Source organism: Globicephala melas, chromosome 6 (assembly GCF_963455315.2).
Source record: "Globicephala melas chromosome 6, mGloMel1.2, whole genome shotgun sequence".
Classification (NCBI taxonomy): Eukaryota; Metazoa; Chordata; class Mammalia; order Artiodactyla; family Delphinidae; genus Globicephala; species Globicephala melas.
The window spans coordinates 81,200,821-81,225,909 of NC_083319.1; the positions used below are offsets into that span (position 1 = coordinate 81,200,821).

General features: G+C 44.9%; 2 protein-coding genes and 1 pseudogene across 8 annotated transcripts in view; 1 reads left to right on the forward strand and 2 right to left on the reverse strand.

The window, feature by feature from the left end:
• The window catches only part of FAM219A (family with sequence similarity 219 member A), a 52,898-nt gene extending 48,251 nt beyond the window's left edge, over positions 1–4,647 (reverse strand). For 3 of the 6 annotated variants that reach the window (XM_030832731.2, XM_030832728.2, XM_030832727.2), the window contains exon 1: positions 4,276–4,647. In XM_030832731.2, the coding sequence (XP_030688591.1) occupies positions 4,276–4,335 (60 nt within the window). In that variant the 5' untranslated portion in view covers positions 4,336–4,647. The remainder of the gene's footprint in view (positions 1–4,275) is intronic. The other 3 variants (XM_060301060.1, XM_060301059.1, XM_030832730.2) reach the window with 2 other exon arrangements.
• Positions 4,648–4,863: 216 nt separating this feature from the next.
• DNAI1 (dynein axonemal intermediate chain 1) overlaps positions 4,864–25,089 on the forward strand; it is a 60,656-nt gene continuing 40,430 nt past the window's right edge. The window contains exons 1-4 of one of the 2 annotated variants that reach the window (XM_030832720.2): positions 4,864–5,115; positions 21,744–21,776; positions 24,359–24,457; positions 24,623–24,703. In XM_030832720.2, coding sequence (XP_030688580.1) covers positions 5,086–5,115; positions 21,744–21,776; positions 24,359–24,457; positions 24,623–24,703 — 243 coding nt within the window. In that variant the 5' untranslated portion in view covers positions 4,864–5,085. Of the gene's footprint in view, positions 5,116–21,694; positions 21,777–24,358; positions 24,458–24,622; positions 24,704–25,089 lie in introns of those variants that run through there. The other variant, XM_060301058.1, reaches the window with a different exon arrangement.
• On the reverse strand, positions 23,439–24,210 carry LOC115840154 (small ribosomal subunit protein eS27-like; annotated as a pseudogene).

Consider the following 25,089-nt stretch of genomic DNA (forward strand, 5'->3'; position numbering starts at 1 on the left):
CTGCCACTTTCAGGAGCTGCTATGACCCACTCACTAAATTAATGTCCTGACCATCTCCATCCCTGAGTGCAAGGAGTCAGGAGGAGTCTGAAATTCCTTTCCAAGCTTACGTGGTCAAAGAGTCAGAACCTCAGCTTTCCTCATCTTCTCCCAAGCAAGGTGACACTCTTTCCTAGGAATGCCCTACAGTGATCACCACTCTTCCCTAACATGTATCTAAAACCTTCCTGTAGCCATTTGAGCCCATCTTTCTCCTGGCCACCCCCTGGAGAGATCTCACGTATCTTTACCTGTAAAGTACCTGGAACTGAGCATATGCTCGTGAACTATACAACTGAGTTAACAGATAACCTGGGTTTCAGTGAGGCCAGACTAGTATTTCTCTCAAGAGCATAGAGACCCTGTCTGGTGCCATATGCTTTTTTTTTCCCCCACCAAATCTCTTCCTCTCCGTTACAGCCAAAGAGAAGACATAGACTGTGAGGCTGTACCAACCAGCCCAGCAGACAGACAGCAGGGCCAGAGAGCCTATCCCTGCTGCTCATACAAACAATAGCCCAAATTCAACACAATTGCTCAACAGAGAGCCTTGGACAGCTGGGAGCTTCCCTAGATCAGTAAGGTGTGTGGCTTGGCCATAGAACTGACATACAAGGTGCGCCTATCCCTGTCTTTGCAAAAATCTGTGCTCAGAAACACTCAGGATTGTAGGAGATAGACACAGCAGGAGTGGAACCCAGGGACTAGGTCTCCCAGAGGAGCTCTCATTCCTTTCATAAGGAGACAGAAAGAGACCTTGGGGAGCTCTCAGGGATAGGCCCAGGCCTGGTTCAGCTGCTGCGATGCAGCCAGGCCAATTAAATAATTGGTGTGATAAGGAAAGTAGGGAGGCAACTCCCTTCAGGCAAACTCCACCCCAGACAGGAGGCTCCGTGCAGCTGTGGCAACAGCAGCAGCAACAACAGAGCAGGGATCTCTTCCTCTTCCTCCCACTAGCTGAGAACTATGCTTAAATTAGCACCTTGGAAACACCCAGATCTGCGGGCTGTGCCTTCTCTCCTAGCTTCTGCCGCTCCCCTAGGCCTCCTTTTCAAGTGCAAGTTTCTCTTTCAAGTAAATTTAAAAAAAGATGTTTTCCACCTAGAGTTCATCTCTCCAAGTAAGGAATGGCCTCTGGATTCTTCCAACCACTATGGGTGGGAGAGTGTTATTTGATGATCAAGCCCATGTGACAGGCCACTATCGGTACAGCTTGGTCCAGAAAGGGGCAATGATACCAACACAAGCATTGCCTTGTTTCCCTTAGGGCTTAAGGAGACAGCCCCGCCTCTGCCCTCAGAGGGACTCACACTGAGAGGGTGAGCAAGAACAATAACTTCTGCTAAACTGTGAGCTCCAGGAGGCAGGGCTATGTCTGTCCCTATGTTGCTAACCACTGTGTCCCCAATACCTAGTACAGTACCTGGAACAGAGCTGATGCTCAATAAATATTTGGTGAATGAATTTGCTGAATCAATGATATCAGGTCACTATGATATTCTTTGGAAGAGTGAGGAGCTATTGTTTAATCTTTAAAGAAATAGTTTGTCTTCATTTCATAACTGGGAAACTGAGTCCAGAGAAGAGAGATTTCCTAGAGGTCTTAATAAATAATGGCAAAAAACGAAATAGGTCACAGCTGAGTCTGAGACCCTGGTTTTTTGTTTTTTGTTTTTTGTTTTTTGTTTTTACGGTACCCGGGCCTCTCACTGTTGTGGCCTCTCCTGTTGCAGAGCACAGGCTCCGGATGCGCAGGCTCAGCGGCCATGGCTCACGGGCCCAGCTGCTCCGCGGCATGTGGGATCTTCCCGGACCGGGGCACGAACCCGTGTCCTCTGCATTGGCAGGTGGACTCTCAACCACTGCGCCACCAGGGAAGCCCCAAGACCCTGGTTTTTAAGGTCTACCCAAACACCCCTAAAGGGCCACTTTGCCCTTCTCTTCTGCAGTATGCCACCTTGATTCCTTATGCCCCGAAATGAAGACTCTTGGGGAAACTCCACACAAGATTCTGCTGGTCTCAATAATACAAAGAGCATTTAAGGAGCTCTGGGGATCCTCTAGACTTTGACCTGGGAACAGTGGTGGAGAGGCAGAGATCTGCAGGGCAATGGCTATGACCCCCAAATGGCAGATGACTGTATTGCTACTTCCATAAGGCTCTCATTCAACCTCAACAAAGTATCGTCTTGCAGAGAAGGGCTCCTTTAGCCTTCAAGAAAAGGGTCTGAAGGCGGTCACAGCTTTTCTGATAAGTGCCTCCTTGCCGTAAGCACTTCTACTTCAGAGCCACACAGATCAGAAGCAGCCCAGGAGTCTTCTGAGGACACTACTCACTCAAACCATCGTTGAAAACTTCAGGCAAAAACAGAGGCATCAGGGACAGCTGAGAGAACCTGGTGACCCCTTCCTTCTCCCCTCTCCATGGACAGCTATTGCCTCTCTCCTTAGGAACCCCAGATGGGAGGCAAGAACCAACTCATTGCTTTCTTCTCATTCACTTGGACCTTCTCCTTCATCTGCCCTCCCTTTTGATTCTTGATTAGATACGTACAACTGGAAGGGCAATCTAGTTTGACAAGCCAGGTTGGCTGGAAAGATAATTCAGAAAGGAGTGTTCTCTTAGCCCAGCCCAAAGTTCTTCAAGTTCATGGGACAGACTTCTCAACCAGGATTTTCTGGCCCTCAAATAACCCAATGATGGCATCAGGCTAGGAAAAAAGTCCAGCAGCATCTCTCTCCCCAGTTTAATATTACACTTCTGTAAAGCTTCTCTGTTTGGGCTTCTAGAACTAAGTAGTCACAAAAGGGGAAAAAAGACACATCTCCAGCTAGGTGGCCTCTGATGATTCTCTCTACCATCCCCCAAAAGGTGTGGCTTAGAGTTGGTCATGGGTCCCTGCCAAGGTCTGTCTTGGCTGCTGTAATGGAGAGATTACTTGCTCAGAAAGCCACAAAGCACATCTGTCAGCCAGGGGCGGGGGTCCCAAGGGTAGAACCTGTTCCTCACCTCCGCTTAACACAGGGAAGAGGGTTAGGGAACCCCAGAGCTTCAAGACCTGGAGAGCTCTGCTCAGCTCTAGCTGAGCTCATAGAATAGGGCATCCACACCTTCAGGTTCCTGGCCTGCCTTGCCTCCTTCCAGCTCCCATCTGGGCTCCAAGGGGGAAAGGAGAAGGAAAAGCAAAGCGAACAGAGCCGGGCACTCCCTCCCTTCTCCCTTTCCTTCTCCCAGTTGGAAAGACGCCGCCGCCAGGCCTCGGCGTCTCTCGCCCAGCGGATGTGCAAGCCAGTCAGGTAGACGCCCCGGGACGGTGGCCAATGGGTATGGTCTCCCCTAGGCCGGCCTCCGTGCATCGCCCTCCCCCTTCCATCCCCTCCGCGCCGGCAGCGATGACATCATTCTTCCCTGACTCCGGGACCGCGGACAGGAGGCAGGATCGGCGCCCAGCAAGGACTCCAAGCACGTAGGCCTAGGATGCTGGAGGCTCTTCCGAACCGGTGGGCACAGGCGGCTCCAGTGCGGCCCCGCCCCCTCTCCTGCCGGTTCCCCAGCTCTCATGTGCGCTCCGGATTCTCCATCTCGCCACCGAGCTCTTTCCTTCCCGGCTCCAGCACCCCCCAGCCTAGATTGACTGCACTCTCTTCCGGAGAAGAACGGAATTCCCGGGTCCTGCATGGATCCCCTGTCCCCACTCGTCCTCTGCCCAGGCCCTGCGTTCCCATCCATAGCCAGAACTGGAGGGGAGGCCTCTCCTCCTCTACAAACCTATTCCCGTCCCTCAGACAGCCTGCTCCTGGCCCCCTCCCCCGCTCTGAGCATCACAGGCCTCTAGGTCTAAATGCCTCCCTACCTCTCATCCCAGCCCCCTGGGCCTACCACCGGCGGTGCCCCAAGACAGTTCCCTTCCTTTCCCCGCTTTCCCCTCCACTAACGGTGTGCACCATTGTGCCCCCGCTCGGTTCCATCCGACGGCACTCCCCGTAACTCCCTTGGCCTGCCTCCGCTGGCAGTGCTCTCCGCCCTTACAGGCCCCTTTGCTGTCATCCCACGTATCCTCCCACGGTTTTCTAGTCCTGCAAGTCCCCCTCCCCCGGCGATGCGTTTTCACGGCTCTCTACTCTATCCGAGGCGCCCCCTCCGCACAGTCCCCAAGGCTTGACTCTCTCCCTCCCCCTCAGGCAGCGTCCCCTCCCGGCCCTGGCCTGCCCGCCGCCCGCCGCCCGCCCCCTCACCAGCGGCTGCATCTCCGAGTGCGCGGTGGGCACCTGGAACCGGTCGATCTCCTCCATCATGGTGCCGGTGGGCTAGGGGGCCGGGGGTCGGGCGCGGCCAGGGACGCCGACGGGACCGCGCGGGGCGGCGGCCCCAGGAGCCGGGTCGTTGGTGCAGACTAGGCCGCCCCGGACCAGTCGGGCAGATGGAGGGTGGGCACGAGGCGGGAGGTTTGCAGGTGGGCTGAGGCCGGCGTGGCTCCGTCAGCTTGCCTAGCGCTACAGCGACCGTGGCCCTGCAGAGCCGCAGGTCTTGCCTCGCCTCCACCTCCGCCGCCGCCTCCTGTCAGCAGCTCAGCCACTGCCGTGACTCTGCAACTCCACTTCCGGGTCCGGGACACCGCCTGATCCTGCATTATTCATGAGGAGGCGGTGTCTGGGCTCACTAGCCCCTCCCACATGCGGGAGTTCCGAAAGGCGCGGCAGCCGGTCGTCTGGCCTTAGGGGGCGGGGCTTAGTGGAGCTGGTGGTTCCCCGCGCGCCCAGCCACGCCTTCCCCTCGGGCAGGGAGGAGGCATCAGAGGCGCCTGCGCCTTGGCTGCAGGTTAGTTGCTGGGTAACCGCGTCAGGGAGGAGCCGATTCCATTCTGCGAGGGCGCGGGGACCCACAACGTCGGGTGTCCCCAAAGAGCCCCTGAGACTGGGAGTTGAAGTGAAAGAGAATCCGGATTTCCTGTGCATGATTGAGGGGACGGACAAACCTCTTGTCCTCAGGCGGGGGAGCGTTTTGTAGGCGCTCCAAGTGTTGAGGTGCTTCCTGCTTCTTCGAAGATGCCCCACAAACCACCGCCTCGTAGGCAGGTAACACACACCTCGACCTGCTCTATTCCGACGACCTCTGACCTTCGCTGCCAGTGACCACTGATCATACCTCTGCTACTGACCCTTCATCTTCCTTTCCCTGTTGACTTCTGTCCCCCTGTGATTCCTGGCCTGTGTTCCCAGTGACCTCTGACCCTGTCCTGCTCTCTCCCACTAATCCTAGCCTCCTCTCCCACACTGCCCCCGACCCACTGTTTCCTACCACTCTTTCACCTGTCCTCCTCTCACCATTCCATTCCCTCACTCCACAGACCCAGCCTGACGGGCCCATCCTCCTTAAACCCCCATCCCCACTCCTACCAATATGTTCCTCATCGTCCTCACAGTCTTGTCACAAATAAGTAATTTCTCCTGCCCTTTGCTGAGTGCCCAGTGCTGGGCTAGGTGGAGACACTGGCCTTTGGGAACTCACAGGAGAGTACAGGCGAACTGTACCAGAGACACAGAACAGATTGTGTGTGGGAGTATGGTTCAGATCTTCTGTGTTGGGAGACTTGTGAGGAGAGAGAGTTCAGGCAAAGAAGAAGAGGGCAGAGACCGCTTTCCCATCCCCTTTCACACACTCCTCACTCCAAACTGGCCCCTCCAAACTGTCCTCGTTGCCACCTGGACAGATGTCATCCCTTCTCACAGGAAACCCAAGAGTCACCCCTCTTAACCCACACAGCTTCACCCTGGAAGGAGAGGTAAGGCCCAGCTTCTCGAGGAGCTCTCTGTGGTGAAGCCACTCAGTCCTTCAAGAATCACTTTTCCAAACCGTTTATGAATTATCATCTTGGGACTAATATGCAGTTTCTTGCTTTGTGAGGCAGGGTTTCTACTTACTTGTTCTTAAATAAGCACTATCTCAGGCCTAGGTGTTTTGAGGTTTGGAGACCAAATCTGTGTGCATGCTGTTTGTGACTTTACATATTTGGGTCTGGCCTCCTCCGTATTATTAGCCTTTGCTCCATTGCTTCTTTCACCTGGCCTTCCTTAGCAGGTGCACCCGTCGTTCTTAGATCTCTGCAACCATGGGGAAGCTGCTATTCCCGTATGGCCTTGCCTAGTTTTATGTCGGGGTTGAACTGTGTTTTGAAGCTCAGGTACTGGGCTTGGGGCTACCGACTTTTAATTTACATGCAGTTTGTTTTAAATTCAGCATTGCTGAGGTCTGGTTTACATACAATGAAATGGACCATTTTAGTTGTACATGTTGACAGGTTTTGACAGATTTATATACCACCACAATCAAGATATAGGACGCTTCCTCTACCCCCAAAAGTTTCCTTGCACCTCGTTCTAGTCCATTCTCCCCAGGTAACCACTGATCTGCTTTCTGTCACTCCAGATTAGATTTTTCTAGCAGTTTGAACAAACTTGGGAATCAGTTTCTCCAGCCCATTAGGGGAGACATTAGAGGCTAGGTAAACTGAGAAGAGAGAGAGGTGACAGCAGACAGGCGACAGAAACCCAGGTCAACTGGCCTTGCGCACATCAGCACTGCCCCTTGGAGGGAAGGGTTGTTTTGGAGCGGGGTAAATATCGGTGTGTGGAGTGTGAGCACAAGCTGGGTTGTGCTGGGTTGTATTCATCACCCTCTTGTCTCATTGAGGCCCAGTCTGTGTCAGTGGTGAGCTGGGTGTGGGACTGCCTTGAGAGCCTTGAGAAGTCCCTGTCGTCTGGGAACTCAGTTGGGGAGACAGAACACAGGCATATAAAGATAAGGGAGGATGGGATCCCTGGGGCTGAGAGGGAGAGAGACATGCAGGTTGGAGCAACATAAAAGCTTCAGGGAGTGGGCAGCTATGACTTGGATGCCCGCAGTGGAGAGGGAAGGTCAGGATTGGGTTTGTTAGGGGGCAGAGAAGAGTTTAAACTCCATTGTTTGTATCGCTGATCAAACATTTTATTGGCTCCCTCTCACTCTCAGAATAAAGTTCCAAAAGTCCAACTTGCTTAGTATGGCCTACAAGGCCTTGCCAGGTCTAGCCTTTCCTACCTACCCTACTTCAGATCTCATCGTTGCTCTGTGACGATTCCACAGTCCCAGCACACCCTGAACTGCCCTCACTTCCTGGAAAGTGACATCCACACTGTCTTTCTCCTCTAGGCCTTTGAAATTGCTGTTTCCTCTGCTTGCCTGGTACAGTCTTGCCTGGTACACGTGCTCCATGCCACCCTGCCCCAAATCTCTCCTTCATCTCCTGTTCATACATCACATCTCAGTTTGCCCATCATATTCTCCTATAAGGGATTAAGTCGCCTTTCCGGAGGCAGGATAAGGTGATATCCCCACTAGACTATAAACTCTGATGGCAAGGATGGTCTGTCTCATTCATTGTTGATTCTCCTGAACCTAGCACAATGCCTGGAATATATTAAATTCTGAAAATGAGTTGAATATGAATTCTGAATGCTTCCAATTGTTCTTTGGAAATTTTGATCTGAGTGAGTTTGAAGGATAGAAAGGGTTGAGTCTGGGATGAGGAGATTGGTGGGGAGTGATAACAAGGAAACGTCACTGTAGAAGCATACTTTTCTGGGTTTATGTTTATATCTGCTTTGGTAGCAGGGCTACGAATGGTTCACATTTGAACCACATGTACCCATGCCTTAAGAGCTGGGTGTTGGAAGTTAAGAGGACAAAAATTCTGATGATATAAATATTCTCATTTGACAATTATTTATTGAGCATCTACTATATGCCAGGTACTGTGCTAGGTATTGGTGATATAGCAACAAAACAAACACAAATCCCTGCTCTCATGGAGCTTATCTTTTAGTTGGAGATAAATTGTCAATAAACAAATAAGTAAAATATATAGTTTATAAGGTGGTGATAGGTGTCAAAAAGAAAAATAAAGCAGGGAAATGGACTAGGAAGTTCAGGGAACCAGAAGATTATGATTTAAACATAACGGTCAGGGGAGGCCTCACGGAGGTGACATTTGAGAAGGATCTGAAGGAAGTGAAGGAATTAGCTATGTGATATCTGGGGGGGAGGCATTCCTGACAGAGGACATAGCAAGTATAAAGTTCCTGAGATGAGAGCTTGCTTACACATGTTCTGGATCAGCAAGGAAGGGAGGAGGAAAATGGCAGGAAATAAGGTTAGAGGCATGTATCCCTCTACTCCAGAGGGTTAATCAAATAATCATGGCATATTAGATTGATCATGATGAAGCTCCATGAATCATAATTTGTAATTAAAATTCATGAATGTCAGGCACCATAAACCATGACCAGCTCAAAACATCACTGCTAATATCCCAATAAAAAAGTGTCCTTCCTGAAAATTTCAAGAATTCCAACTGGCTGCATGTGTATATGCAAAAGGAGATTTGCATCATTGCCAAACATTGCCTGGCAGTCAGACTTCTTAGTAGAGGACTGAATTAGAGTCTTCTGTGAACTCCAGTTAAAGGCTAATTTTAGTTTATGACTAACAAGTTTTAGTACTCCTTTATAACTCAGTTACCATAAAAAAAAAAAAATCAAGTCTGGCATTTTGCTTCAGTCGCCTGTAGGAGCCAAAGAAAAGACTTGCATTTTTGGATCATTTTGTGATCTCTCCAGAAGCCCTCTGGGACAATACTTTTAGAAATATTGATCTTGATGAGGTGTGACTAGTGTAGGGGTAAGTGGGCAGGAGTCAGTGCAAGGCCAGAAGAGAGTCTTAGATGATCCAGAGATTTTGAATCTGATGACTGGTCCTGGGATCCACAGAAGAAAGGACAGGAGGAGGTGAGCAGAATCTAAGGGAAGTTGATACTTTGTCCAAAGTAAGATCCCTGCTCTTGTGACCCTTCTCTTCCGTGTCATCCTCACTCCCTCACATCCTTCCTTCCTCAACCTCTTACCTTCTTTAAGCCCTAGATATGATCCTGTGCCCCTTTACTTCCTAAATCTCTCAAATCAGACCACTTTTTTCCTATTCACTGCCACCCTGCTAGCCCTGCCTACCATCATCTCTCACCTGGAAGGCTGTAAAAGCCTTGTAACCAGTATTCCCCTCGCCCACTCATGTCCCTTCCAATCCATTCTCTACACTGTACCAAGTGATCTTTTCAAGCTGTCAATCTGATTATGTCATCCCTCCTTCAGAACCCTTCAGTGACTTCCTACTGCTCTTAGGAGAGGGACCAAATTTTTAGATAACCCTTCAGGAGCCTGTATGGGCTGAGGCCTGCTTGGGTCTCTAAGCCTTAACTGGTTAACGCTCTTCCAGTTATTTCTGTATGTCTGTTCTATGTGTTGTCCCTTCTTTCTGGAACACTCTTCGTGCCCTCCCTCCCTCACACATGTACTCACTCTTTAAGATTCCAGCCTCAGGGTCAATGCCCACAACCGCCTTAATGCCCCCTGCCCTGTTAAAAGAGAGTTAAGATTCCAGCCCCAGGGTCAATGCCCACAACCGCCTTAATGCCCCCTTCCCTGAAAAGAGAGTTAAGTTTCTCTATTTATAGTCTCATTGCCCTTGATCCTTTCGTCCACAGCATGCATCCCAGGGTGTAATTATTCACTTGTTTGTGTAATCATTGGATTATTGTATGTCTCTCCCATTAGACTGTGAGCACCTTGAGAGCAGGGCCTGTGGATGTTTTTGCGCACATCTGTATTCTCAGCTCCTAACACAGCGGCCATCACGTTCGAAGCTCTCAGTGAACGATTGTTGGATGAATGATGAGATGTGGTTGAGGAAGTAGCATTGGGTGCAATGGAAGCGTGTGGGAGGAGATCCTAGTACTGATTCTCAGGGAATCAGGGAAGATTTCTAGGAGGAACAACATGATTTAAGGTTTGGAGAAGAGTCCAACATGTAGGATAAGAAGGACTGACCCCAGAGAGGTTAGAAGACTACAAGGAAGAATAATGTCCTTTTGGGGAGGAGTGTGTTTATAGGGAGTTTCTAGTATTTATAGGTTACATGGTCAGTCATATTGCATCTGCTAATGAAGGTAAGAACTAGATACAACCATTAGATTTAATAATTAATAAGTCATTGCGGGACCTTGGAAAGAACAATTTTAGAGACAAAAGCCAGACTAAATTGAGCTAAGAAGGTAGTAAAGACCATGTAGACAAGGATTTTTTTTTTTTGAGATGAAATTAAGACTTGAATATGTTAAATGCTGAGGGGAGGCATTTGCCTGGCATAGATAGAGGGAAGTTGAAGATGAATGAGATAAATGAAGACTAGAGCCAAGTGTCTGAGGAGGTGGGCGTGGATCAGCTGTGGACAAGAGGTGAAACACTTTGTAACAGAAAAGGAGAAAGGAGGAAGGGATGGATGCAGATGATGATAATTTAGAGGCTTAGTGACAGGAAGTTGAGAGAGTTTTCTCTGCTCTTCCCCTAGTAGTGTTACAGAATTCCTTCTGGAAGTGATAACTAGAAAACAGATCTTGCCAATGGCTGTTCCATTTTGTTATGACTACAGTCATGCTATTTTGAGAGTTATGGTCTGAGGTCTGTCATGCACAATTATCAGATTACAAAACAGCTGTGAGCATTTGAGGCCAGAACTTGGTCTCCTCCCCTGTTTACCGTGGAGCCTAGCACATTGTTAGTACTCAGTATATGCCAGGTACTTGAATAATAATGGCAAAGGTGTCTTGTGCTTATCCCTGGGCTTTGCAACCTGCAAGCTGATGCTGAAGAGTAATTTTGGTTCCCTGGCTCCAGCTGTGAACAAGCCATATGAAATTGTTTTCTGCCAGTTAGGAATTGTTATGGAGTGTTCAATCTTCCCAATCGCTGAGACAGAGTTGTATGGAAGAAACGTGCAAAGGACGTGGCTGTTGATCAAACTTTGGTTTCGCTTCTTTGTATCTCACAACACTTTGTCCTGTTCATAGAGTCGCTGTATTCTGGTTTGTATGGTGTGTTTACGTCTTCCATTTATCTCACTTCCTAGATGTGAGAACCTTGGAGTGGGACTAACTCAACCTTTATTCTTCTTTAGTTGTCATTCTAGCATCTGGTACATAGTAGATGATTAACAAATGAATGAATTAGTTGATGAGTAAATACGTGACTGATGGAAACGTATGTACTGTAATACTCTGAACCCTAACTTTTCCTTCTGGACCTGCAGAAGAAGCAGCTCATGCCTCCTTTGTTCTAGCCAAAGCACCACATTCTGCTAACATCCCTACTCCTGATGTTAAGTTTATTTTCCTATTTCTATTCTTACCTCACATCCATTTTCTCATTTACTTATTTTTTCCATGTGTCATACATTCAGCCCCAAATCTTGCTTTGGAACAAATTGGAATATAAATGGATAAAACAAATCTGCTAATCCCTGGACAGACACTTGGTTCCAGGCCTCTGTCTCTTTGTTAAAGATTTTGTTCCCTCTGTCTGGAATGCCTGAGCCCATCCTACCTCTCCTGCCTTTTATGAGCCTGGCAAACTAAGGCACATATATTTTAGCTAAGCTCTGTAAGTTGCAAAGAATAAAGGCTCACCCAAGTTACCTCAAGTAAAAGGTGGAAAGGGTGAAAGGGAAGGTGTGTATGTGGGGGGTTGTGGGTAGGTATTACAAATACCTAGAATTAGAATTGGAAAACTATTGGTTCTGAAACAGATATAGGTACTAATTACTTTCTCTATATCTCTCATGGCCTCTCTAATTTTCTTAGCAACTATACTTCATTCCCTATTTTCATTTCCCAGGCAGCCAACTTTTCTATGGTTTCAGCTTCCTCATAACTTAATGTGTTTTCAGCTCATCATGGCCCCTCTGGCCTCTTCTATCTCACAAGGATCTCCATCAATGTCTCCATCCACCCACGAGTTCTCTCTGTAGTCCCAATTCAAACCCTTGGAGAAGAAATCTGATTTTCCCCAGCTTACCTGTTCGTGCTAGGCTGTATCAGGGAGGGATAAGATCCTATGACTCTCCAAGCAGCCAAAGCTGTGAGCAGGGCAATTTCCTTAGAAGGAGGTATTGTCTTTCCTTGGCTCCTCCCATGCAAGGTATAACCTGCTTTATTCCAAAATAACTTCTACATTGCTTCTGATAAACCTTTCTCATACATTGTGCAGAAAGGGCCTCAGATTTTTTTCCAATCCATTGCCTCCATTCAGGGCAGATATTTATATTACAAAAGGTTCTGTCCTTTACAAAAGATTTTTGTTTTTGTTTTTTTTTAATAGCACATTTCGGCAATGAATTTTTAAATGTATCATACTTTATGTATAACTTTTAAAGACCTTGATATAGGAGACATAGTCTGGCCATGATGGAGCAGTTCATGCTGGACTTGCCATCCCACTATGAACAACTGTAATCCTGGACACAATACATGAGGCAACTGGTTTAGGCATTCCTCCATTCCTAAGGGAAGGAAAACACCCAACATGAGTCACATGTTTATCCTTGCTTTCTGCCTTGGGTCAATTTCTTAATCATGGCTCAGGGAGAGTGATCCCAAGGAGAGCACAGTGATACCAGCGAGATAACCCAGTGTTGGAATTAGCAGGCAATGACTTTAAGGCAGTTGTTGTTGAAAATATATTTATGGACTAAAAGAAAAGATTGACTTAAAGGATGGGGAGGGCTTCCCTGGTGGCACAGTGGTTAAGAATCTGCCTGCCAATGCAGGAGACACGGGTTTGAGCCCTGGTCCGGGAAGATCCCACATGCCACGGAGCAACTAAGCCCGTGCGCCACAACTACTGTGCCTGTGCTCTAGAGCCCGTGAGCCACAACTACTGAGCCCACATGCCACCACTACTGAAGACCGCGTGCCTAGAGCCCATACTCCACAACAAGAGAAGCCACCACGACGAGAAGCCCACGCACCACAACGAAGAGTAGCCCCCGCTCGCCACACCTAGAGAAAGCCTGTGTGCAGCAACCAAGACCCAACACAGCCAAAAATAAATAAATAAAATTTTTAAAAAAAGGGTGGGGAATCTAAGCCCCAAAAATGGAAACAGTAGAAAAATAAATATCAGAAATGAAAAATTTATTGGCTGGGCCTAATAGTGAAAGTGAAGATGGATCCATTGAAATTATCCAATCTGAAGAACAGAGAAAAACAAGATTAAAAAACAAAAAAGACACAGATATAGAGAACAAACATATGGACACCAAGGGGGAAAAGTAGGGGGCGGAGGGGTGATGAATTGGGAGATTGGGATTGACATGTATACACTAATATGTATAAAATAGATAACTAATAAGAACCTGTTGTATTAAAATAAATAAATAAGAAAAACAAAAAAGAGGGACTTCCCTGGTGGCGCAGTGGTTAAGAATCTGCCTGCCAATGCAGGGGACATGGGTTTGATCCCTGCTCTGGGAAGATCCCACATGCTGCAGAGAAACTAAGCCCCTGCACCACAACTACTGAGCCTGTGGGCGCCCTAGAGCCCACGTGCCACAACTACTGAAGTCCAAGCACTCTAGGGCCTGCATGCTGCAACTACTGAGCCCACATGCTGCAACTACTGAAGCCCACATACCTAGAGCCTGTGCTCTGCAACAAGAGAAGCCACTGCAATGAGAAGAGTAGCCCACGCACCACAACGAAGAGTAGCCCCACTTGCCGCAACTGGAGAAAGCCTGCGCGCAGCAACGAAGACCCAATGCAACCAAAACATTAAAAAATAATAAAAAAAAACAAACATAAAAACAGCCTTAGTGACCTGTGGTAATATGTCATATATGTATCTGTAACTTGTAAGTAGTTGGAATTCCAAAAGGAAAAAGAGGAGGGGGAAAATTAGTTGAAGAAATAATGGTCAAAAATTTCTTAAATTTGGTGGAAAACATATAGTATTATCAGAAGCTCAGTGAGCCCCAAGCAGTATAAGTACAAAGAAAACCACACGTAGTCCCCTCACAGTCAAAATACTGAAAGCCAAGAATAAAAATAAAATCTTGAAAGTAGGCAGAGAAAAAATGACATAATGCATAGAGTGGGATAATATGATCGTGGCTGACTTCCCATTGTACACAAGAGAAGTCAGAAGACAATGGAATGTCATAGTTTATGCACTGAAAGAAAACTACTGTCAAACCAGAATTCTATATCCAACAAAAATATCCCTCAAAAAGAAGGGTTAAATAAATACATTTTCAGATAAACTAAAGCGGACAGAATTTGTCATCAGCAGACCTTCACTACAAGTAGTACAGAACAAAGTTCTTTAGGCTGAAGGAGAATGACACCTAATGGAAGCTCTATCTATGGGAAGGACCACAAAGCACTGGTAATAGTAAATATGTGACTAAAGATAAAATACTAGATTTTTTTTGCTTCTATTAATTTTCATAAAAGACATATGACTGTTTAAAGCAAAAATAAGACCAATTGTAAGGTGAAGCTTGTAATATATATAGAAATAAAATATGTGAAAACAACAGGGCAAAGATGAGGTTGTGGTGGTAAATAGAATTAAGATGTGATAAGGTTATTACATTGTGAAATATGAAGTGGTATATTATTTATTCTTATAGACTATAACAGGTTTAGGATGCATATTATAAACCTTAGAGCAACCACTAGAAATTAATACAAAAAGGCACAGCTAAAAAGCCAATGGAGAAAATAAAATGAAATACTAAAAAACTCAGTTAACACAAAAGAAGACAGAAGATGAACAGAGGAAAAAGCAGATGAAAAATAGGAAACAAAGGGCAATATGGTAAAGACAACCACACCAACACTTTCAATTAAAAGGCAGAGTTTATCAAGCTAGGGGGGAAAAAAAGCAAGACCTAACTATATGCTGCTTATAAGAAATATAGTTTAAATGTAAAGACATAGAAAATTTGAAAATAAAAGAGTGGAAAAACACACCACGTAACTAGCAAGCATAAGAAAGCTGCATGGCTGTAGTATTATCAGAACTAAGTAGGCTTCAAGACCAGGAGTATTTCCAAAGACAAATAGGGACATTTCATAATGATAAAGTGTCGATTCAAGAGGTGATATAAAATCACAAAGAGTATGTACCTATTAATAGCACTTCAAGATACATAAATCAAAAACTGACAGAGCTAAAGGGAGACATAGAAAAATATACAATGACAGTTGGAGATTTAACACTCTTCTCTCAGTAATTGAAAGATGTAGATCTGTTAACCAACTTGGCCTAATTAATATAGAACCCAAGAACTGCACAATGTTCACAAAAATAGACCATACATTGGGACGTACAATAAGTCTCAATACATTTCAAAAGATTAATATCTTACAGATTTTCATTCAATTCAAATTCAACATGCATCCATGTCAAAAAGAATCTCAGCAAACTAAGAATAATTTGACCAAAATGGAATTAAATTAAAAATAAATAGCAGTATCCTTAAAATCCCCAAATATTTAGGTATTAAAGAATGCACTTCTAAATGTAAAAAAAAAAGTGCAAGGGAAACTAGAAAACATTTTTAATTGGATGGTAACGAAAATATAACATCACAAATTGGGGGGTCATGCTGAAGTTGTACTTAATGAAAATGTATAGTTTTAAATGCCTATTTCAGAAAAGATTTAAAATCAATGTTCTAAGTTTCTATCTTAAGAAAATAGAAAAAGACGAGCAAATTAAATCCAGAATAATAGAAGCAAAATCTATTCATCAATTCTATTTATTTTATTAATTTATTCATTTATCTTATTGTTTCATAGAAACAGTGAGGAAAAACAATAGAGAAAATCAACAAAGTCAGAAGTTGGTTCTTTGAAAAGATTGACAAAATTGAGAAAACTTAGCAAGGCTCATCAAGAGAAAAAGAAAACACAACAGCCAATATCAGGAATGAAAAGTGAGATATCACTACAGATTGTACAGATATTAAAAAGGATAGTAAAGGAATATTATCAACAACTTTATGGCAATAACTTCAACAACTTGAATGGACAAATTTATTGAAAAACACAGTTTGCCTTAATTGACACAAAAAGAAATGGAAAATATAAAGACCATACTTACTTAAAGAAATTGAATTCATAACTTAAAACCTTCCTACAAAGAAACTCCAGGCCAAATGGTTTCACTGATTAATTCTATCAAATATGTAAGGAATAAATAACACGTCTTACACAAAGTCTTAGAGAAAATAGACGAGAAGGGAACGAGTCCCAACTTACTTGATGATGTTGGTATAACTCTGATATCAAAATCAAAGCTATTTCAAGAAAAGAGAAGGATAGGCCAATATCCCTCATGAACATAAATGCAAAACAATCTGACAAAATATTAGCATATCTGTTCCAGCAATATATAAAAAGGATAATATATCTGACCAAGTGAGGTTTATCCCAGTAAGACAAAGTTAGCTCAACAGTAAATACCCAATCAATATATTTCTTCACATTAACAGAAAAAAAGGAGAAAAACCATATGACATATCATAATAGATTCAGAAAAGAAGTTGATGAAACTCAACATCCACCCACAGAAGATTAGAATAAGGGCCAAATGAGATGATGTACTCCAAAGTGTTTAGTAAACTGAAAGGTGCTCTATGAAGGGGAGGTATTTTTTTAAAATATTTATTTATTTATTTTTGGCTGCGTTGGGTCTTAGTTGCGGCATGCGGGATCTTTCGTTGCAGCATGCGGGCTCTTCCTTGTGGCTCACAGGCTTCTCTCTAGTTGTGGTCTGTGGGTTTTCTCTTCTCTAGTTGTGGTGCGCAGGCTCCAGGGCACGTAGTTTGCGGCACGCAGTCTCTCTAGTTGAGGTGCGTGAGCTCAGTAGTTGTGGCGCATGGGCTTAGTTGCCCCGCAGCATGTGGGATCTTAGTTCCCTGACAAGGAATCAAACCCGCATCCCCTGCCTTGTAAGGCAGAGTCTCTACCACTGGAAAACCAGGGAAGTCCTAAGGGAAGGTATTTTTATTTTCATCCCTCTGTTGTGACACCCTGAGATTTATAGCTTCCTTTCTGATAAGGACTTCATGGGACCCGGACAACACTCTTTTCAGCTATTCAATAAATTCCCTCAGAATGAGATTCAATTGCCATGTACAGCAGACCATGATAGAATGGTAAAATAATAACACTGCCACTGTTACTTTAGCGCTTACTGAGCGCTGGGCTCTGAGTAAGGTTCTCATCATGCATTGTTTTATTTTATCCTCACAGCAAATCTGAGGAGGGCACTAATATTTTTCTCTACCTTACAAATGAGAGAATGAGGATCAGGGACTAAATACCTTGCTCAAGGTCACACATATAGTTTGTGGCAGAGTCAGGAATCCAGCCAAGGCTAACTCTAGAGCTTCAGATTTTAAACCCTAACCTGCCTTGCCTTCTGTAGCCTTATCTGGGAAGAGTCCCATAGCATCAGCTTCTTCCCTCTCGGGCTTCCAGGAAGGCATGAGCTTGGTCTCATGTTCCTTTGTCAGCATTCTGAGCACTGTGCTAACATTGAATTAATAGGAAAAAAAAAAAAACAAACCCTCTTTAACTGTATTAATTTTTTAAATTCTTAATTAGCATTTTAAATTATAAAAGTAATGCACATTCACTTTTAAACTAGAGAAAGCCCACGCACAGCAACAAAGACCCAACGCAGCCAAAAAAAAAAAAAAGTAATGAACATTCACTTTTAAAATATTAAAACCATGAGAATGAGTATAAGGTGAACAGTATTGGTTCCCTTCCCCACAATCCCCGATCACATTCCCTGAACCCAACTACTGTCAACAGAATCTATATATTCTTCCAGAAATTTTGTATGTACATCAAAATACACATACACACACATTCTTAAAGTAAGCAGATGGGTCATCTGTTTATGTAACTTGCCTTTTTATTTAACAATAAAAAAGCTTGGAGAGCTTTCCATAATAATACATAAAAATTTACCTCATTCTTTTAAAAATATGCATAATATCCCATTGAATGGCTATAGCATAATTCATTTAACTAGGCCCCTATCAATGAATATTTAGGTTTTTTCCCATTGTAAAAATATCACAAAGATGGTTCCGCGAGCAGTTTTGTACATACATCTTATGCATATGTATTACTATTTCTATAGGAAAAATGCAAGAAAGCAGAGTTGCTGAGTTGAAGGGTATCTGCATTTGAAATTTTGGCAGGTATTGCCAAATAACCCTATAAAAATTTTGTGTCCATTGGCATACCCACAACAGTGTATGATAATGCCTGTTACCCTTCATCTAGTGTTTCAAAACGTTGAGATCTCTTTCAACTATACTTATTAAGCACCTTCTGTGTGCTTGAGACACTGCACTAGGCTCAAGGATTTGAAAGGCAGTCGATGTAGCTGGAGGAAGATTTCTTGGTGAATTACTGTTCCTTTGGGACTACGAGCTTTTTCCCTTTTAGAAACGGAAACTGCAAGCTGGTGAGGTATTTAGTTTCAATTTAGCTTAATGGAATCCTGTTAGTGAGTTTTAAAATAAGGACCAAGACAACTGAAATGGTAAACAGAGTCTCCTGGGCCCCAGGAAGGAGGATGCAGCGTCTGTGCGTTTGCACGATTTGAAGAGCTGTTCTTTCCAGGAACAAACAAGTTTCAGCATTGAACTCTTGGGTGGACATGTGAGCTGTTGAAGCCTTTTAGTCATCCCTAGGGCAAGTGCTTCCTAGTAAGCAAAGGGCCACACAGATCCCCTGTGGCTGATGGCAGAGCAGGGTCTATAAATGGGAATAATAATGCTACAAACTATCATTTATCGGGCACAGACTCTGGCCAGGCACCACACTATGCATTTTATGTGTGTTGACTCATTTAACCCTCATAACAGGCCTATGATTGTCTTCAGAGGGTATTTTTATGATGCCCATTTAAAAGATAAGGATACTGGCTTCCCTGGTGGCACAGTGGTTAAGAATCCTCCTGCCAATGCAGGGGACACGGGTTCGAGCCCTGGTCCGGGAAGATCCCACATGCCGCGGAGCAACTAAGCCTGTGCGCCACAATTACTGAGCCTGCTCTCTACAGCCCGTGATCCACAACTACTGAGCCCTCATGCTGCAACTACTGAAGCCCGCACGCCTAGCGCCTGCGTACCGCAACAAAGAGTAGCCCCCTGCTCACCACAGCTAGAGAAAGCCTGCGCGCAGCAAGGAAGACCCAATGCAGCCATAAATAAATAAATAAATAAATAAATAAATAAATAAAAAAAAAAAGATAAGGATACTCCCTTGCTGGAGTCTCCCAGCTGCCTCTGATGTGCACTGCAGTATTATGTTTCTTTTCATAATACTATCCCCTTTTGTAGACCCAAACCCAGAGACAACAGAGTGTCTATTTGAAGTTACATTTCATCCTTCATCTCACAACAGCCAATGCTTATGGTGGTGACGGGAGGCGGGGCAGAGCCTTGCTCAGAGTGAAGACAGGAAGAATAGAGGGAGGTAGGAGAAAGGTCAGGAGTAGATAATGGACTAGGAGGCTAGATGGGTAGGGTTTGGTTAGGCAGAGATAGTGGGAGCAGGGAGAGAGAAGGGGAAGATGGCATTCTTGGCAAGAGGAAAGGTAAAAGCAAAGGTGGGAAAGCAGAGGCCAAGCTCAGGAAATGTGAGTAGCCTTGCTGGGCTGCATCTCAGAGTGGCGGGAGAGCAGGCTGGAATGGAGACGTGGAGCCGGATGACAGAGTTCTGAGGGCCAGAGGAGGGACATTGGGCTTTCTTCTTCTGCGGTTTGACAGCTTCAGGGAAGAACCATCAAAAGCTTTTCAGGAATTCAGCCTTGTCTGTCTCAGACTTCTCCTTCTGAAAGACCAAGGGCCCAAAGTGGCAACCTGACATTCAATCTCCTTTGCCATGGTTGGGAAGTCAGGGCTGTAGCTGATTTCATTGGCCTGTTTTTCATTTATTGTAGTGTGGCTTTTATAGTATGTTAATTGAAATATTTCCAACTGCCAAAAACAATTACACTCAAATTGCCTTGTCAGTTCTTTTATTGCCAGATAAATGTTTTACAGACATATTTACGGGGGGCAATGGTAACTGGATCTCGTTTCCTACTTAAGGCTGGCAGCTTGGGCTGGGGTTGGCCCTCCAGTACTCTGCTGTGGGCCAGAAAGCTGTTGGATGTTACGACACTTCCATCTCGTTACCTTAGGGATCAGAGGCTCTTCAAAGGAAAGCAGCTTTCTGGCTCATGTGGCTTAGCCCCAGAGAAGGGTTCTCATCTCTGGAAACCTTGGCAACCTGGCAGAAATCTGAATCCTGCTGCCTTTCCTACCAGCAACAATCCCTGCCCAAGCTGAGACATGTCCTTCTCTCCCCCTGGAATCCTTTTCCCCTCCTCCATCAAAGCCTCTCCCACAGACCCTGCCACGGAAGAGTTGTGAGGCCCTTTCCATCTAACTCACTCACTTTGCATTTGGGAAACCAAGGCCCAGAGACCTCCCCAAGATCACACAGGTGGTCAGCAAGATCTGGGAGCCGAGGTCTCTGCCCAGTGTGCCATGCTGCCACCAACATGTGCTCTTTGGCTTCTCTGCTAGCTTGACCCCTCCTTCAGGGCTCTAGACCTGCTTCTTCCAAGAGCCCCTCCCTCACATCTCCAGCCTCCACTGATCTCCCTCTTGCTCCATCACCTGAAACAACTGTTTGTTCAGTGCATATACTGCAGGGTTTTGGTTGGTTTGTTTGGGGGAACATTTTACTATCTCTGTTATTGTTCTGCTCTTGCCATTGTACATGCTTCTTTCTTCGTCTGAAAAGCCTTTCTGAAAAACATTTTCTCCACTTGGATGACCCATACTTTTCTTTTGATACTGAGCTAAGAAATAGCCACCTCGGGGAATCTTTTTTTGCACCCACGCTGGGTAGGTGCCTCCGTGCATTCCTATAGCACCCTGGTCACACGTCTCTACTGCTGGCACAGAGCAGACTTTCAAAAGAACATATGCTGAGTAAGTAAGCGAGTGAGTAAATAAGGAGCACTGATCACACTTATCGGACCTTCACGGACTCTGAGCAAACGTGGGTAGAGACCTCATCTCTTGTCATTTTGTCCCACTGCTTAGGTTAGTCCCCGACCATAAGTAGATGCTCAAGAAATGTTTATCAAGTTGAATCAAGCATGCTGTTCTTGAGAACATAAAATTTTAGCATGTTAGAATTGGAAGGTCATCATATCCAATCTTATGCATTTTATTGATGAGGAAACAGGCTAAGGAAAAATATTTTTCCCAGGGTCATGATTACTAATGGGTTTGATGGCATTCATGCATGTATTCAATAAGTATTTTGAACACCTACTATATTCTGAGACAGCAGCGTACAAAACAAAGTACCCAAACCTTCATCATAAACAAATGTTTATGAATATAATCTGCCTTCAAAATCCTCTTAATGCCTAGTACAGAGCTGAGCACTTAGTTTGTAGTTTTAAAAAATGTTTGTTGAACTAGTTGCAAATAAGAAATGCCAGGCGCTAAGTCACCTGGTTGCTCTTCATGGGTCAGTCCCACTGATGCTGCAATCAGGTTCCCTCAGATATAGGACTTCCTTGGCTGGGCACCTGTTACCAAGTCTCACTGTTTGTGAGACTTGGGGAAGTTCAATGTCCCTTGTCTTTGAGGTCCCTGGGCAGAAGCCCCCCTGTAATACTGTTTTTGACATTCCCATGGAGATTCACTTATGACTTACCTTCTGTTTCTGTTCTTTTTTCAGAGCATCAATGTGGGCAGAGGAGCCAGGAAGAGAGTAAGTGCTGACACCACACAGTTTCTCAGCAAGAAGCTAATAGCATTTCTTCTGTTGAAATATTAGCTATATATTTTTAAAGAAAAGCAAAAAGAACATTAAAATCACCCTTAAGCCTATCACCCCGGGAAACCTCTTAGTTAACGTATGATGCTGTATCCTCCCAGATATTTCTATGCATATGTAAAAATTACATTTTTTAAAATAACTTTATTTATTTATTTATGGCTGTGTTGGGTCTTTGTTGCTGCGCACGGGCTTTCTCTAGTTGCGGCAAGCGGGGGCTACTCTTCATTACAGTGTGCGGGCTTCAGTAGTTGTGGCACGTGGGCTCAGTAGTTGTGGCTCAGGGGCTCTAGAGCGCAGGCTCAGTAGTTGTGGCGCACGGGCTTAGCCGCTCCGTGGCATGTGGGATATTCCCAGACCAGGGCTCGAACCCATGTCCCCTGCATTGGCCGGCAGATTCTATTTTTTAAAAAAATAAATTTATTTATTTATTTTTGGCTGCATTAGGTCTTCATTGCAGTGCGTGGGCTTCTCATTACGCTGGCTTCTCTTGTTGCAGAGCACGGGCTCTAGGTGCGCGGGCTTCAGTAGTTGTGGCTTGCAAGCTCTAGAGCGCAGGCTCAGTAGCTGTGGCACACGGGCTTAGTTGCTCTGTGGCATGTGGGATCTTCCTGGACCAGGGCTCGAACCCGTGTCCTGTGCATTAGCAGGTGGATTCTGAACCACTGCGCCACCAGGGAAGTCCCTTTATTTTTAAATAGAATCAAACTGTATGTTATTTTACAATCTGTTTTTTACATAATATATTTAGAGTACTTTCCATTGCCAATAAATATACTTTCATAGCATCATTTAAAATTACTGCATATGTAATATTGTAAATAACTGGACTCAGGAACTTTCGTTAGGAGAAAATTGAGAGAACTTAAGTCTCGAATGTAATTGGAATCTTCACCTTGGAGTGGAGTTGAAAACGCTGTATAGCCCAAGTGGCTGTTTACTGCTTTTCATTAGCAGTTGCTCACATGTCTCAGGGTGGGGGGCAAGGAAGAATCGGCTATCATCAAAAGTGGGTAAAAAAGCTGGGTTAAGGATGTGTGTTCACCTTGAAAATGTTCTATTTAACAATTGGGTCATATGCATCTGGTGTAGGAACTTTCTTCTACCATAAGTGACACCAATAAATGTTTGTTATTTAAAAAACTAAAAAATAATAAAATTACTGCATAATATTTTACCATGTGCTCATTAAGGCCGTTCCATAATTTTGTTCAACCATGCCCCACTGTTGGATATTTAAATATTTCCTCTTTTCTACAAGTATGATCAATCCTCCAACAAACATACATGCATTTAAATCTTTAGGCATATCCTCGGCTATTTCTTAACATAAATTCCTATACATAGAAATTGGGGTCAAAAAGTATAAATACTTGTTAGGCTTTTGATAAATATTTCCAAATTGCTCTTTAGAAAGGTTGTACTAATTTATGGATGTCCATTTTCCCACAACCTCACCAACGCTGGATATTGGCTTTGTTTGTTTTGGATTTAGTTTTCACCAGATTTTGTTTTGTTTTGCTTTGTTTGTTTGTTGTATCCAAAATGTATTGATTGGGATGGTTTCCCATTCATCTTGATTCATTCAGGGTGCTTTTAGCGCTGCTTCCGTCTGAAGGCGCATCCTTCTGTAAGCCTTGCTTTTCCTCCTGCAGGCTGGCAGAGGACAGTAGAGCAGCCAACACACAAAACTACTGTGTGTGCATGTTGGCTAAAGACGGTGGGTGATTTTATAGCATCCTGGGCATTTCACATCCATGAAGTAGGAATTTGGGCTCTGCACCAGGTGCTTCTTTTTGCGTTTCCTCTTCTCCTCTTCTAGAGAGGGATGAAGGAGATCCTCTGCCTGTTCTCGTGGGGAGGTGGTCACCGCCCTTCACCAGTTTTATAGTGAAAAAATTGCATTGTTTTATTTTGCATATCTTTGATTGCCAGTGAGGGTGAATATTTTTTATTATGTCATGGGCCACTTTGGCCAGGTATTTAACTGTCTATCGGGGTAGGGGAAAACTTCTAGTTCTAGATTTTTTTGCTCCAAGGTTTTGATGGGACTATGAGGCTTAAAGTTACCAAGTACTGGGAGTATTGCTGTAAGAGTAACCTTAAGGTGGCAAATTGGAAGGTAAAATGTGAATTAGAGTTGAAGTAGCTTAAAGAACAGCTGGGTGTCATTTCACAGTTGGTCCTGGCTATTAGCATCCAGGCTGTATGAGAAGCAGTAAGGAGGAACCAGCTCTTCTGGCCCCACTACTGGGGCCAAAGACCCACCACAATGTTCCAGCTAAGTCCAGAACCCCAGGGCTGAGGTGGCCATGATCTTCCAGGCAATGAGATCTCCGGCCTGAGCAGTTCCTTCAGGCTCTTCCATGAGTGGTCTGTTGCATGTTTCGTGTTCTATGTATTGGGACAGAACTTGGCTTCTGGGAGGATTTGCGAATGAAAGGGCTTTCTGCAGCACTGCTTGCGTGTCTAAGCAGGTCAGGCACTCTTGATTCTCACATGAGGTTTTTGTCCAGGATGAAGATCCAGGGACTGAAGTAGGGGAAGGGACAGATGAATGGGCCCAGTCCAAAGCCACCGTTAGACCCCCTGACCAGCTGGATTTGACGGATGCAGTAAGTAAGCAACATCCTACCCTCGCTCCTTCCACCTCCTCCAGCCTCAGAGATGTATTGTGCCCAGAACCAAGGTTGTGAGATGTCTGCTGACATCCAGGGGAATCATCAGAGGGGCTGGGGGGGCACTCTACATTTGACCCTGTTGGCTTTTCTCTCCCTTAGGAGCTAAAGGAGGAGTTCACCCGGATTCTGACAGCCAACAACCCACACGCACCCCAGAACATCGTCAGGTACAGCTTCAAGGTAAGTCATCTTCTCTGGGGCAGGGGCCTCTAGGTGCTTCTGGCCTTGGTGACTTGCTGTGTTGCAAAAGCCTCTCAGCTCTCATAGAGATCACCTTTAAAATGAGGTCTTTGGCTGGAACCCTGAGACTGTACATGGAGTTTTCCAGAGATTTTGAAGTTTCTTGATGAATCTCCCTTCATTCTCGCTAAAGTGCCCTGCAGAGCCACTCTTTTCAGGAATCCTGAAGTGAATAATTTGGTAGGAAAAATACTTTTCCAGTGTATACAGTGTGTTTGTCACTAACATCAACTATTGGGTCTCCAGAAGCCAGTGTGCCAGTGTCAGGTCCTATATTAGAACTTTTATATAGGATATCTCATTTAATCCTCAGGTTTCTTTGATAT